Below are 14,245 nucleotides of genomic sequence, written 5' to 3'. Positions count from 1 at the left end.
CACTGCCAGACTGAAGATCTAGCTTGATCCCCAAGGAAACTCTGTGAAGTTTCCTGGCCTCTTTCCCTTTGCCCCACCCTAACCCCACCCAGCCCAGTTTAGCAAAGAACAGAGCTTGTACAGTCACACCTTTTATTCATTGTCAGTGGGAAAAACACACACCACGTGGCACAGGGTTGATCAGTGAAGATGGTTGCTGTGAACACAATTAGAAGCAGCATGTCCGGAGGGGACAGGGCTACACTGGGGCTCCCATAGTGAACTGGGATACACCTAGGCTTCCTCACTGCTTAGAAGACCATGCACCTGGGCAGCCTCCACCAAGCAGAGGGACCCATGCATCCCTAGAGACCCTGTCCTACCCCATACTCCGACAAAGCTAAGAAGAGAAAACCCTGAAAAGTCTAGGGGGTAGAAAACAAAACCCATGTTTTTCTGAGACTTTAAAATTTAGCACGTGACTTCTTTGCTTCCTTTAAGCACAATGAAGCAGCTATGTAGGAAATGTATTCTTAGCCCCGTGGTGATTTCTAAAGCCAACACAAAGCCTCACCCAGGGTGGATCTTCAGGAAATGACTTTTGCTTTAATAAATTTTGTGTAAAAATATTTACAGTGTCTGCTCACTGCCCTGCCTGGGAAGACCAGCGTGTCCTTTTCTTGCTTCCATAACCTTCTGCGTTAAATGGATTTCTGCTTTTGAGGCTCTGCCATTGCCAGAGCAGAGAGGAATTGGTGCCTTGGCCAATGGGCTTGGCTTTCTCTTCATTTCAAAGGTACGCGAGTAATTACGCAGCTGCACGGATCGCAGCGGCACACAAGGCAGCCTACGCTGGGGATTTTTAGGGATGAGAAATAAGGGGCTCATCACTTAGCCAGAAAGGATGAATGAGGATAGCAGGCATGAGAAGGCTAAATTTGGAACCACCAGATTCACAGACTTTTTGTAAGAGGATACAGAACCTCGAAGGAGAACTTGGTATGCCAGTGTTTTATCTGCATTTAGGTTTTCATGCCTGTGCGAGTCATACCCAGATCTCTGCTGACCTGTGCTTCATGCTAAGTGCTTCCCAAGCCGGAGTGGAGATGGGAGATCTCTCTCTTCCCAAGGCAGGGACGGGCGCTCTACCACATGGTCTCCTGGGCATACTGAGTTTTAGACACCCAGGAGAATGTGGGAGCAAGGCTCGACCTGTCTGTGGCTTCTCCCATGAGCAAGAGGGCAGAGCCAGTTTGAGGCCTGTTGGCTGTCTGAAACCCTTGGCCTTAAGCAGCAAATATTGCCCGTGAGTGGGTGACTAGAAGCCTAGAGTGATCTGTCTCATGGGTAGGACTTGCCTACCAACTTGGAAAAAGAAAAGCAATTCTTTGGGGAAGGAAGATAGTGGAGAAGACAACACAAGATGCTTCCAGGACTTGATTAGCAGCCTCCAAGAACAGCACTGCAAAGCTGCCCAGAAGCTACGAGAGGATGCTTGAAAGTGGAGAGACTTCAAGCTCCTCCTCCTTTTCGGAAGACTGTAGCCTCAGCAAGTTCTTGGCAGGAAACTTCTGAAAGGATAAAAGTCGATTTGTCTTGCAGTTAGCATCTGGACAAATCAGATGGAGCAGAGAAGAGACTCTTGGAGAGCCTTGCGTTCGAGTCTTAGCATTGTGTGTCTCTCATACAAGAGACCTCTCTCCCTCAACCCTTAACTTTAGCTTCCAAGCCTGGGTAAAACCCTTATCTCCTTGGGCTGTGAGGACAAAATGAGATGCAGGCAGATACAAGCCTTAGAAAGCCAAGAAATTCTGTGTCATTGTGGGTTGGGCTAGATTAAACATTTGGGGGGAAGGAAAAGCTTTTCACTAGAAGATCCAGGTCCCAGCTGAGCAAGGTGGTTGGGTATTTATGTGTCTGTGGCACTGATGATAGCAAAAGACATGCTTAGCAGGCCGTGTGCCAGAGCTATGGAGCAACCCCACGAAGCATCACCAGATAAACAACTGCTAGTACCACTTGAGGCTAAGAATTCCTCACCCTTAGCACGTGGCCTGGATAGGCAGGTCAGGAAGAAGGTGGCTTGCTCCCTCCAAAGGCCACAAGAAGGAAAGTCTGACAGAACTTTGGACCACAGGTCAGAATCTACAAACATTTCTACCAGAAGGGAGGTGAGCACTCGGAAGTAAGTGGCAAATAGCGTATCTTCTGCAGGGCAATCTCCGCCACCACACGCCCCAGCTTCTCAAGCTCTCTCTACGCCCACCCTGGCTGACAGCATCTCTGTACTAGACTGTTTTCACAGCAGCTCAAGAGGAAGCCAACTGTCATCGCACATCAAAGCCAACCTCTGATCGCAAGGAAGCGTAGGCGAAAGTGAAGCGAGGAACTGGAAGAAGCAGGTGGATTTTTCTGGAAAGCATGCAGCACACTAGTTAGCTCATAGACCTTAAAATTCAGAAAGCGAGGCTGGTGAGCTTGGAAGGTGACAAAGTAGATTACCTGGCAGATCTAGGACGGAAGGGTTTAGGAAAAGCCTTTTGCACGGAGTACGCCCAGCACATTCTTTAAGCATTTGGTCCATAGATAAGCGCAGCCCCCGAAGCCTGAACAGCCGCAAGATCCCTTTCTTCTAGCTCCTTCTATCTTAGGCTGTGAAAGAATAAGCCGATCCCTGAAAAACCAACCCAAACTCAGAAACAAGCTATCGAGATGTGGGTATGCACTGTGCTTGCCCATGGTACCGAGATGTGGGAATGAACAGCGCTTGCCCATGATACTGCGCTATGGGAATGAACTGCGCATGCCCATGGTACCGGGCCGTGGGAATGAACTGCGTTTGCCCATGGTAAGTTTCGTTTCTTACTCTGATGTCAGCACCCAAGGTGTGCGACAGAAAAGTCACTTGTGGAATTGAGAAAAGGTAATAAAGGGACATAGCAGAGACAGCAGGAACTGCTGGTGGCGAGAGTACGGGTTCTCCAGACCTGATGGTGGCCCTACCGCTTTTGCCTAAACATTTTCCCCCCTTGAACATCAGCATTTTTATATTCATTTAAATCTTTTTTTAAGAAATCAAGTAATATAGAGTATATTTTTATAGTCTAATAAAATGATCTTATGTCTTTGAAAGGGCACTAAAAAAATAAATATTACATAAAATTTTGTTTTTCTTAAAACATCCACCCACGTGGCACCTAAAGTTCCACAGGTTTTTCAGTTGGACTTTCTGCAGCTTTGGGTGGCACCAGCTGGAGGACACACTAGTTCTGACAGCGTGCCAGCTACCTCACACCTTCATCTCCATTGTGTTCCACCATCCTGTCCGAGACTGCAACCCTTGGCAGTTGTCTCGCTACCCTGTGAGCTTCCAGAGGGCATGGGATGGGTTTCTGTAAACAACCGTATTCTTAGCACCTTCAGGTGCCTGGCATGGGGCAAGTGTTCAACAAGCATTAGCTGAAGAAAGGACTCACTGAACGTTCCAAAGACTGGGGCCAGAGGGGCCAGGTAGAGCAAGGGAGCAGGGCAGAGACCACCTCTCGGGGAATCCCGATAGCCCGGGACAGACCCGGTTTGGCCCTTTGACTGGGGGCCTGTGGGACCATGCTGTTTATTTGGACCATAATCCTGGGAACAACAGGATTGCAAAGCAAGTCCTCAGCCCCTCCTTAACCTCGCCTCTGGGGTCAAAAGCCAACTCTCCTAAGCCCAAAGGATGTTGGTTCTAGGCCAAGGCTAGAGGTGGAGCTAGTGACAGACTATCTGAGGACAGGCTACTTGAGAGGACCTGTCTCTTTTACAGAATGAGGTGGTGGTCGCTCGAGGAACTTGACTGAGGAGAGAAAGGCTTGGACAGAGGAGTGGGTGAGCTAGAGAGTGAGGCTGGAACGCCCCTCCCCCCGGGGGTGGGCCAGCAGAGAGGACATCAGGTTGGAAGGTTGCCATGCCTTTCCTGGCCAGGGGCCCTGCCCCTCACCGGCCTCTACTTCTGCATGTCACACTGCAGGAGCAACACGATGGACGGGTCACTCTTGGCCGCCTCCTTGAACTCCTCCAGCGTAATCTGGTCATCCTTATCCTGGTCCATCTTCTTGAAGATCTTGTCCACACGCTGCTGGGGTGTGAGCCCATCCTGGTTCATGCGCATCATGATCACGGTGCCCACCATCTTATAGATAGCCTGATGGAGCGAAGACGGAGGTGTGAACACCCAACTGGCAGGGAGGACTGGGGAAGAATACAAGGGATCTGGGGTGGACTGGGGGCACACTGGAGGAGGGTGGAGACACTAGAAGGAGAGTAGGGCCGTTAAGACTGGCTTTTTAGGGCTGGCTGGCTTAGCGGGTACAGGTACTCGCTACACAAGCCTGATGACCCGTGTTTGGTCTCCAGAACCTGCCTAAAGGTGGAAGGAAAGAACTGACTCCACCAAGTTGTTCTCTGACCTCACAGGGTCCAATCATGTAACTCTGAGGGGCCTGGAACTCGCTATGTAGACCAGGCTGTATTTGAACTCACCATGCAGACCAGGCTGGCTTTGAATTCACAAAGATCCACCTGCCTCTGCCTAACTGAGTGCTGGGATTAAAGGCATGCGCTACCACACCCAAACAACATATATGATATTGTTTATGTTATCAACCTAATAAGCACTTTAAATGAATCAAACTCAACTCTTTAACTCACTTCCCAATTGTCATGCCTCTAGAATTCCCTGTCTCAGCAAGCAAGGACTTATTCTGCTAGATTTCAAAACAAAACAAAATAAAACAACAACAACAACAACAAAACCCCAAGCCATTCTCTGAGACAATGTTTCTCATCTATAGCCCATCTATAGCTTGGAACTCAGGATGTTGCTCAGCCTGTCCTTGAACTCACAATCCTTGTGCCTTAGCTTCCTGAGTGTTGGGACTACAGAAGTGAGCCACCGTGCTTAGTTCTGTCATTCTCCTCTCCCCTCCTTCTCACACATACAGCCAGTTCTTCAGCTCCAAACACGCCAACTCAAATTCTCTAGTGGGCCCTATGTAGACTTGCTTTCCACCATTCCCACAGTCTGTGCGTGATGAAGGCAGCCTCTTCCAGCTCCTAACTGGGTTTCTGAGGCAGTCTTCTAACTGGTCTCTAGGCCTCTGCTACTGACATGCTTCTCTGCCTCAATGCCTCAAGGATCAATGCTCTCTGTCGGATCATCTTGCCACCATTCCCACCTCTGCTCACAGCCCTTCTGCCCGGGACCTCTTACCACACTGTGAGCTATGCAAACCCAGCTTCACCCGAGTGAGTGGTTCACTCTGCAGACTGGACGAGTTAGCTCCTCCCCATTTGCCCCCACCACTCTCCCTTCCCTTACTGTGCTCATTTCCATACCATTTACTGCCTGGCATGACCCAGATATACTTATTGATTTACTAGAAGGAGTCTCCTATCAAAACACATGACAGAAAGCAAAATTAAAAAACAGAGAAAATGGGGTGTCACCATCTACCGCACAGGTTAAACACTGTGCAAGGGACCAAAAGAACTGTGGTGGCGGAATGCTGGGAAGTGGCTAGGCTCAAGAACACTGCACGCCCACCCAGCCCCAGCCGCACCTCGATGATCTCCAGCATCTCCAGCCGTGTGATGCGGCCGTCACCGTCCAGATCGTACATCTCAAAGGCCCAGTTGAGCTTCTGCTCGAAGCTGCCACGGGAGGTGACAGAAAGGGCGCAGATGAACTCCCGGAAGTCGATGGTGCCATCGCCGTTCTTGTCGAAGGTGCGGAAAGCATGCTGCGCAAACTTGGACGCGTCTCCATAAGGGAAGAACTGAGGCAGGGGTGCGGATTATTGGGGTGCGACAACAACTTCACCCTCCCCACCTAGCCCAACCTGCTGAGCTCTGCCAGCTTTCAGCTTTCGGGGTCCCGGTACCTGTCCACCCCACTAGGCCACGCCCCACCCGGGTACCTTGATATAGAGTTGCTGAAACTCCTCCAGGTTGAGGATGCCACTGGGGCAGTCCTTCAGGAAACCCTTATACCACTGCTTTAGCTCCTGCTCGCTGAACTCCGTGTTCTGGACCAGGTCTTCCAGCACCTCGGGGGCCAGCTTGCTGTTGTTTTTCCCCATGGTGGGCCTGGAGGACAGAGGGCTCCTTCAACATGGCCCAGGGTAGGACCTCATCTGGGCAAAGTGGCTCTCCAATCTCATCCAACTTGGACCCTTCTTCACACTCCCCGCTCCATAAGGAGCCCGTCTTCCTAACATCTGTCAGCATCTGTCCCTCCTCATTTCCCCAGCCACCCATTCAGCGAGCTCTGCCTCCCTTCAAGGTGCTCAGCTCCCTGTCTCCCGTTCTCAGATAGAGACTACTCTCTGGATAGTGGGTTCTCTCTCCCAACAAGAGGACATCCTCTCCTCTTACAGCACCCCACACTTCAGAGCAGACCTCTCCTGTAAGGACATATCCAGTCTTTCCAGGTGGCAGCTGATCCTCTCAATGACTGGGGATAGGATATGGCCCAATCTTCATCCTTACCTTCCCATCATTCACAGTACCCCTGGTCAATAGGGTAAAGCCTCAACTTAACTTCCGGCTAGCAAGGGCTGTCTGCTTTCAGCATCCTCCCCCTGGGTAGGCTCAGCACCCTCCCCCCCAGGGTAGGCTCCTCTCCTACCAATGTCCCCCAGGAACCATTTCCCAAGTTCCTCCAGGCCTTCCTGGGAGCCCCACACAGGAAGTATCTCTCCTTCCTTCCTGTGTACAAATAGAAGTCCCAGCCTGGAGCAGACATGACCCTGATTACATTTTGCTTTTCATTAACCCATTCACTCCCTGGGTATTTGCTGAGGGCCTAGGCTTGATATGAAGATAAAGATAAGACAAGCCAGCTTTCAGTAGCTCCTAAGAGGTTTCTAGAGATAGATGACGGCCTATAAAGGGCCTTCGCTCCATGCCAACCTGGAGGCTTTAAAGCCTTTGCTTTAAAATGTTTGCAAGCTAACATTCATTCCACAACACGAGATGCTTACAATATGCCAGGTCCTGGACATCTAGAGGTTTTTTGTTTTTGTTTTTTTTTAAATCTTCCTTTGGCTGCAATGTGCAAGACGACTTGAGGCTGGAAAGATGGCATAGTGATTATAAGCACTTGCAGCTCTTTCAGAGGACCCAGCACCCATGCCAAGTACAACCATCTGTCATTCCAGCTCCAGGACATCTGACACCTCTGGCCACTGAGGGCACCTACACTCATGTGCACATGTCCTCATGTAAAAACACACCCCTGCACATCATTACAAGCAATAAAAACAAATCTTCAATGAAAGATGACTTAAAACGGAGAGGACGGAGCAGTACGAGGAGGGACTTAGCATACAGTTCAACTGGAGAGAGGCGGAAGGACTGAAAGGTCCTAAGGAGGAAGCTGGCTGACTGGATTTAGGACTGAGATGAACACAGAAATCAAGACATATGGTCCGAAATTTAGTTACAGGATAGCTCTGAACCTCAGGATCCTCTTCTGTGCATGAAATCAAGGAGCAGTGAAGCTGGCAACATCCTTCTAGAACTCCTAACCTCCTAGCCCCAGAAGATGAGGAATTCTACGGGAGAAGCCTGGGAGGGGGAAGCATGCTATCTTCAGGAGCTTGGGACTGCACCAGTGGCAGAGCCAAGGGTGCCTCTGGACCACCCATAGGTGGAATCGAGGGACCATCCTCAGCTGCTTCCACCCGCAAAGACTGTGTAAGCTCAAGGCATACATAGGAAGTTGAAAAACAGGAGAGCAATGGTGTCTGATGGGGGAGGCAGAACCTCTTCCCCTTGGCTCTTGTAGGATGTGCCTGAGTTTCTGCACGAGGGGCTGGGTCTATGTGTGGGAGGGTGTCAACGGATGAGGCTGCAAATCTGTCAGAGCACACACGTCTGTATGTGTCATGGTGTCTGTGTGGTCCTCACCTTCTGCTCCCCTTTTTCTCTCTCCTGTGTTACCTTTCCACCTTCTGTCTTCAGGGTCCTTGCCTGTGCCCTGCCCCTACTTGGCCCTAGACCCAGTGAGGATCAGAAAACATCTCCTCCTCTTAGATTGTCAGAAATGAAAAATAGGGAACACCCTCTGAGATTACCTACCTCACTTTAGTGTGTGTGTGTGTGTGTGTGTGTGTGTGTGTGTGTGAGAGAGAGAGAGAGAGAGAGAGAGAGAGAGAGAGAGAGAGAGAGCAGTGGAGGGGTTCCAATGAGCATCCAGGCTGAACCTCTACCACCTGCTTGAGCCATTCTCTCTACACCATGGCTGTCCTTTCACAGCACAGACTTTCTCCACCTCCACCTGCCTTCTGGGAAAAACATCTCTGGTCCTATGGTCTCAGCAGGTTCATTTTGCCTGAGCTGCAGCCCAGAATCTCTGACTGGCAGCAACTATATATCCAACCTAGTGTAGGCCCATAAGTACCTTGGCTATAGCCAGAGTCACCCTTGGTTTGAACAACTGATCCCCACTGCCTCTCTCTCTCTCACCCCTGGGTCTGAGGTTGAGGAGAAGGAAAAAAGAACCTATGGATTATTTCAGATTTCCCCCCCCTTTTTCTTCAGGTCCTGCTTGCCATCGGGTCTTGTGTTGGCCCATGGTCACGGGGCTTACTTGCCCCACAGGAAGGGCCCTCCTTCTGATACCTCTGTTTCAAGGGATGATTTCCCATAGTTACAATGCATAGTATAGGTGACCCTCTGAAACTCCAGAATCTTCTAGAATCTAATCTCAAAGTTAGGGTAGAAATAGCTATACCCACACATTCATGACCAGACTCTAAAACTCCAAAACCATCTAGAATCTTGTTTCAAACTGCCCACCTGTTGCTCTTCATCCTCCCTCTGTTGTTCTACCCATTACCCATCCTCCTCCAGAGCCAGGCATCTCAGCTAGATCCCACTTCACCTATGTGCTTAAAGAGTTTTTCTGCCTTCCCCCTTCTCTGGGCTGACACAAGCTGCAACCTGCCTTCATTCCTTCCCTGAAACATTCTTCCTTGCAACCAGCCCTTTCCCAGATGAGCAGTGGTCAGGCAGCAGCATGAACTCAAACCTGTGGGCACAGGCAGACCTTGTGAGGCTATGGTGTGGAACCCTCACCCATGCACTGTCTTCTGACACTGATCTAATGATCTAGGACTCCAGGGGAGAGTCTCCAGGTCTTTCTGCCCCTAAGCAAGCTTTCCCCCTTCCAATGGGACTTAGACAATTTCTGAGCATCTTGGATAGGGGGAAAGGTTCCTGATTCTTATTGTTTCTAAGTCTGTCTTCTGGAAGTTTTTCTCCTGTGCCTGCTGCACCTGAGCATCCCGCAGAAGCTTGGAGGCAGAGCCTAGGCTATAGTCACGCTCAGTGAATGTCACTTAGATTATGAGAGAAGAGCAACATGCCCTTCCTCTTGGTACTATGTCACACTGTTTTGTTTGTCTGTGATCTCCTATCAAGCCTACTTCAAAGACAATAGAACTCAGAGTCAGGGAAGAGAAAGGTTCACCCAAGGTCAACTGGAGCCCATCAGCTACAAAGCAAAGACCAGCGCCTATGTGGGTGCGTGCTCTGTTGAAGTCGTACCTTCTGGAGGGCTATGCTTCACTTGAGGAGGTACTCCTTGCTTCAAAAATCTCTGCCCCCTCCTCTGTGCTCAGAGGCTTCTTCTAGGGGGTCCGGGGTTAGGGGGTTCAAGTGGAGAGATGACAGTAAAAAGTAGGAGGGACTGAAGGAGGCAATAATCCCACACCCTCGCCTAGCTTCAGAGAAGCTGGTGCTGAAGCGGTTGCCATGGTGACAACAGCTCCCTGGTCAGGAGATTTTTCTCTTTCCCTCTCCTCCCTTTGCTCTTCCACAAGCAGCAGCAATGGCAGTAACAACCAGGTCTTGTTCCTCCCCTTCATAATAAAAGGCAAAAGTGACTCATACAAGGTGAGCTGTGTTGACCACCTATAATTTGGAGCTTTCATGCCAGGGTGGCCTGGTGGTCTGGAAAGGCCCCTAAGAGAATGAGGCTGTAGGATATGTAGGAGGGAGTAGCCTGAACCTTGGCCTGAGTGAAAAGGATGTCCCTACAGTGATGGATGGGGCCTCTCAGGTCTCCTCTGAGAAATATCCTAATGGTTTGAACAGGGCTTTGTTCTCCTGTAATCAGCTGTGGAACCAGAATATGTCAGACCTGGAAGGCTACTCAAGACCATCTCATCGAACCCTCCTCTGTCCTGCTCTTTGCCTATCTCATGAAGAATCTGAGAGGGAAAAGCCTTGGCTAAAGTCAAGCAGAGATCGAGGCGAAGGCAAGGCTTGCACTCTTCTGCTTTCTCATTCAGACATAGGGAAAGGAGAAAATGAGCCCACATGGACTCATCTTTGGCTTCATCTCTGCAAACAACAGGAAGCCGAGAGAGGGAGCAACAGGCACAAAAGGAACAGAGAAGACCGGGTTACAGAGAGAGGACCTGGTGCGTTCCTGTGTGAGGGATGATGAGGTTTAAAGGCTAGAGCTATGGGGTGGTCTTCTGGGAGGAGCAACCCTGGTTTATGCTCCAAGCAAGATAAAGGAAGAAGAGTGTGGAACCCCTGTCTAGTTGGGAGGCTACTAGAAGGGAGATGGTGAATGGGTCTGGAGTAGGAGCCTCAGGGGTCTTCATCCTTTCCTTAGGTATGCTGTGAGCTGTCAGCATAAGGGGCAGAGAGAGTGTAGTCAGAGAATGAATTTGCTATCGAGGTCTTTTGGGGAACAAGACCCTGAGATGGGAATGACAGTGAACTATTGGTGTCGGTGTGGGCTACCTCCAAGTAGAGGTTTCCATGAGGCTTGGTTCTAGAGGCAAGAGAACACAGGGTGACTGAAACCTCTCTTCTAGCACCAGTGACACCACACACCCCCAAGTAAGAGTGTGTGTGTGTGTGTGTGTGTGTGTGCGCGCGCGTGCGCGTGTGTTTGCACTGGAGCCAGAGGAATGGTTGTTCTTACCTGAGCTGGGGGTAAGGAGGCAGCTGTACCTCCTTCTTGAACTGGAGACCCGGCTTGAAGTGAAAGTTCCTGGCCCAAGGCGGGCTTCCCAGATGGCTGTCCACCTATGACAGACCCAGGGTCAGAAAGATGGATCTGAGCAGATGAGGATGGGAGTGGAAGGCGGAGGAGGAGGGGCTCAGGGCCTCCGCCCCGCGAGGTTGCTTCTAGGGCCCGGCCCCACCCTCATTACCTGAGGCCGCTCGCCGAGTCGCTAGATGGCTCCGAGCTTGGGCGGCCGCGGGGACAAGGCTGGCTATCAGGCGGACGACAGGCTCTGTAGGGTCCGCGTCGGAGCCGCCTCCCCAGTTCTTGTATCACTATTTGCTTCTCGAAGGCGACACGATTTGCATAAGACCCGCCTCCTCTCAGCAACTTTGGACATCGATTGGTTCGGCTGGCACCGAGTGACAGGCAGGGTTTCAGGTGGGGATGGGGTGGCCTGTGAGTCTAGGCTACCACAAGAGCGCGCCCCGCCCGTCCGCCCGCGCTGACCTTCCCGGAGTCGCCAGGATTGTAGAGGGCTGTACCCCCATCTGTTCCTCAACCCTGAGGCTCAGAGCCTGGGTCACAGTTTGGAGCGAAAAGTACCGATGATTAAAGTGGATTCGCAAAAAACAACCGCACCGTTGCTATGGGAACAGAAGAACCACAGTTGAATTTCTAAGCCTTCTCTTCCTGGGCCCCAGCGGGGGTGGGGGTAAGATAGGGGGTGATTCATAAGATGCGACCCCGTCTCTTGTCCTGCCCGTACCTGGAGGGGATCAATGAGGAGCTGCGGAGTGGCAAGGTGGAAAAGGGGAGATGGGGTGGTCAAGAACTCGCGGCTTTGCACCAGTGCCCCTCCACACCCACTCCTCTCCCGCCGTTTAGCAGAGGGGAGGGTGGGTGCGGCACGAGCTGGGTGGATGTGGAAGTATCCTCTACCTAGACACACGAGGGCGTGGGCTCCCTCCAGCCACCCCCACAACTCTAAGTCAGATCTCTTGTCAGGCTCTATCCTTACTTCTCGAGGACCCCTAAAAAGACTTGTTGGTTCTCCTCCAGAAGGAGCCTTTACAGTACGCCAAGCATTGCTCCATTCCCCACCCTCCCGCATTCCCGTCGCTTAGATGGAGCCGGTTCCCAGCCGCCGCCAGTCTCCGGCCTCGGATGTTGACACAAACCAGAGGCGGTTTACACTGAACGGGTCTGGAAGGTTTCAGGGAGGCGAAAACACCTCCTTTCCGCACTTGGGGGTCTCGTCACAGCCCGCTCAGTCGCCACGGATGTACTGGTGTCTGAGAGCTCACAACCCAAGGTGGTGGGAAAGAGCTCTAACGCCAAACTCAGGGCGAAAGGGGAGCAGAGATCCCTGGGCTGGGCCACGTGCGGAGGAGGGACTTCAAGGGATCTACCAAAAGTGGGGGCGGGACGCGTGGGGGATTGGTTAAATGGGATTGCAGATGCAGAAGAGGCCGGATTTCTGTCCAGGCAGCAAATGGTGGAGATGAGCGCTGTTTGGGGGACTAAGGACAGGCAAAGAACCGGTTTTTGGAGATTTGGTCTTAGAAACTCCCAAACAAAGCACAGCCAGGGGAAACCAGTAGGACCCGCGTCTTCCTTATGAGAGCTATCCATTTCCTCTTAAGCCAGTTGCGCTGTCCCGTTCTAGCAGCTGGATATGCCTTCTCTCTGGGGTTGCAGCATACGGTTGGGAGCTCCGTGTTCGAGTCAAAGAGGAGATACATCCATGGCATCTTTGGTTGGTGACTCATGAAGTTCCTTAAAAGCCTTAAGTCCTTCTCGGGTACCTTCCGTGCTTTAAACCCTCAAGTGGTAAGCAAGAGTGCTTGGTTACAGTTAACTATAACCCAACGTGCAGGGAAGTGAGGAGAATATGGGTTGCTGGAAGTGATACCTGAACACCTAAAATGGAGTCTGGTTGTTTCTAGGGACCCTCATATGATCTCAAGCAAGCCCTCCCTCATCCACGACCTCCCAGTCTGTATAATGTGGGAGCTGGTACTAGAGACTCAGTGGAGAGAAGAGAAGGAGAATAAAGGAAGTGTGATTGTTTTAGAATTATAGAGACATGAATCCAAGGGCTTTCCTTGGACTCCAGCGCCCCTAACAATAGCTTACTTTGTTGAAAGCTTACGTTGTGCTAGAACTTCACAGCGGTACATCTTTATTTGTGGTCTTAGTTTCTACAATTTCCACTATCTGCAATCAGTCACAGCCCAAAACACCAAATGGGAAATTTCAGAAACACAGAATCCACAAGTTTTAAGCGGTAGACTGTCCTAATTGCCATAATGAAATCTGCCATTCCTTTTAAGCCTCTGTCCTCTTGTCCAGCATATCCACTCTGTATATACCATCTGTCCCTTAGTTACTGAGATCAGCTATGCTAGTGAGTATTTGTAAGTGAGTGTGTTTTACTTAATAGCCCAACCAGAACAGGAATTCTGGCAATTTGGATGTCTCAAAGAGAAGCTGTAAAAGTCTTCCTGTAAGTGAAAACTGGGAGTTCTTGACTTAGTGAGGCAAGTATATGTTGATAGTGAAGCGCTACAGGAAGAACAAATCCATGGAATTATGACGAAGGAAAAAGAACCATGTGCTAGAGTTGCTTTTGTACACCACACTGGAAATGTCATGCTTCGGTTAGAAGGAAAAGAGGCGTTAAATTACAGGGGTTGAGCCAGGTGTGATGGCATACACCTGTAATCACGGTATTCAGGAGTCAGAGAAGCAGGAAAGTAACTGTGAAGTTGGCCTGGTTTTTATAATGAGTTCTCAGAGTTACCTGGCACAAAACAAAAACCAATCACCAACAACAAATTACAGTTTTGGATTGTCTGAAGTCAAGGTATCCACTGTGTGTCTTGACACATATTCCATGGACAAAGGGAAAGTATTATATTTGTATCACCTAACTTATCCCGCTAAAAACTCTGCGGAGCTGGTATTGTTGTTATTCGCATCTGAGAGCCGAGGAAATGAAGGTGCTGAGAAAAGTGATGGGCACAAGTTCACATAGCAAGTTCATCTACCATCTCTGGAGCAGTCTTGGCTTGGGCTCCGCTCCTTGCCAGTTGGATTAGCTTTCCATTGCTGTGACAAAATGCCCAAGACAAACCATTTAGTTGGAGGAAAGATCTACTTTGTCTCACAGTTTCAGGTGTCACAGACCATAATTATTGTTTGGGGCCTGTCCAAGGCAAAACACAATGGTGTGGCTCATGGTAAAGCAAAGAT

The 14,245-nt window shown here is 50.4% G+C and overlaps 1 protein-coding gene across 1 annotated transcript; it reads right to left on the bottom strand.

Moving 5' to 3' along the window:
• Nucleotides 1–120: 120 nt before the first annotated feature.
• Nucleotides 121–11,316, bottom strand: Hpcal4 (hippocalcin-like 4). The gene is made up of 5 exons (NM_174998.4): nucleotides 11,196–11,316; nucleotides 10,964–11,067; nucleotides 5,937–6,105; nucleotides 5,580–5,795; nucleotides 121–4,162 (listed from the first exon to the last, which is right to left on the bottom strand). The coding sequence occupies exons 3-5, from the start codon at nucleotides 6,096–6,098 to the stop codon at nucleotides 3,965–3,967; spliced, it is 576 nt and encodes a 191-aa protein (NP_778163.1). The 5' UTR covers nucleotides 6,099–6,105; nucleotides 10,964–11,067; nucleotides 11,196–11,316; the 3' UTR covers nucleotides 121–3,964.
• Between the last annotated feature and the right edge of the window lie 2,929 nt (nucleotides 11,317–14,245).

Source organism: Mus musculus, chromosome 4 (assembly GCF_000001635.26).
Source record: "Mus musculus strain C57BL/6J chromosome 4, GRCm38.p6 C57BL/6J".
Lineage (NCBI taxonomy): Eukaryota > Metazoa > Chordata > Mammalia > Rodentia > Muridae > Mus > Mus musculus.
The sequence above is the reverse complement of the archived record's forward strand: the minus strand, read 5'-3'. Positions and strand labels throughout refer to the sequence as shown.

Excerpts from the sequence above, each read along its gene's own strand:
- Hpcal4 (NM_174998.4), bottom strand. The coding sequence starts at position 6,098 with ATGGGGAAAAACAACAGCAAGCTGGCCCCCGAGGTGCTGGAAGACCTG. Across the intron at positions 5,796-5,936 it reads TTCAGCAACTCTATATCAAG|TTCTTCCCTTATGGAGACGC; the intron begins GTACCCGGGTGG and ends CCCCTGCCTCAG. Across the intron at positions 4,163-5,579 it reads AGATGCTGGAGATCATCGAG|GCTATCTATAAGATGGTGGG; the intron begins GTGCGGCTGGGG and ends TCGCTCCATCAG.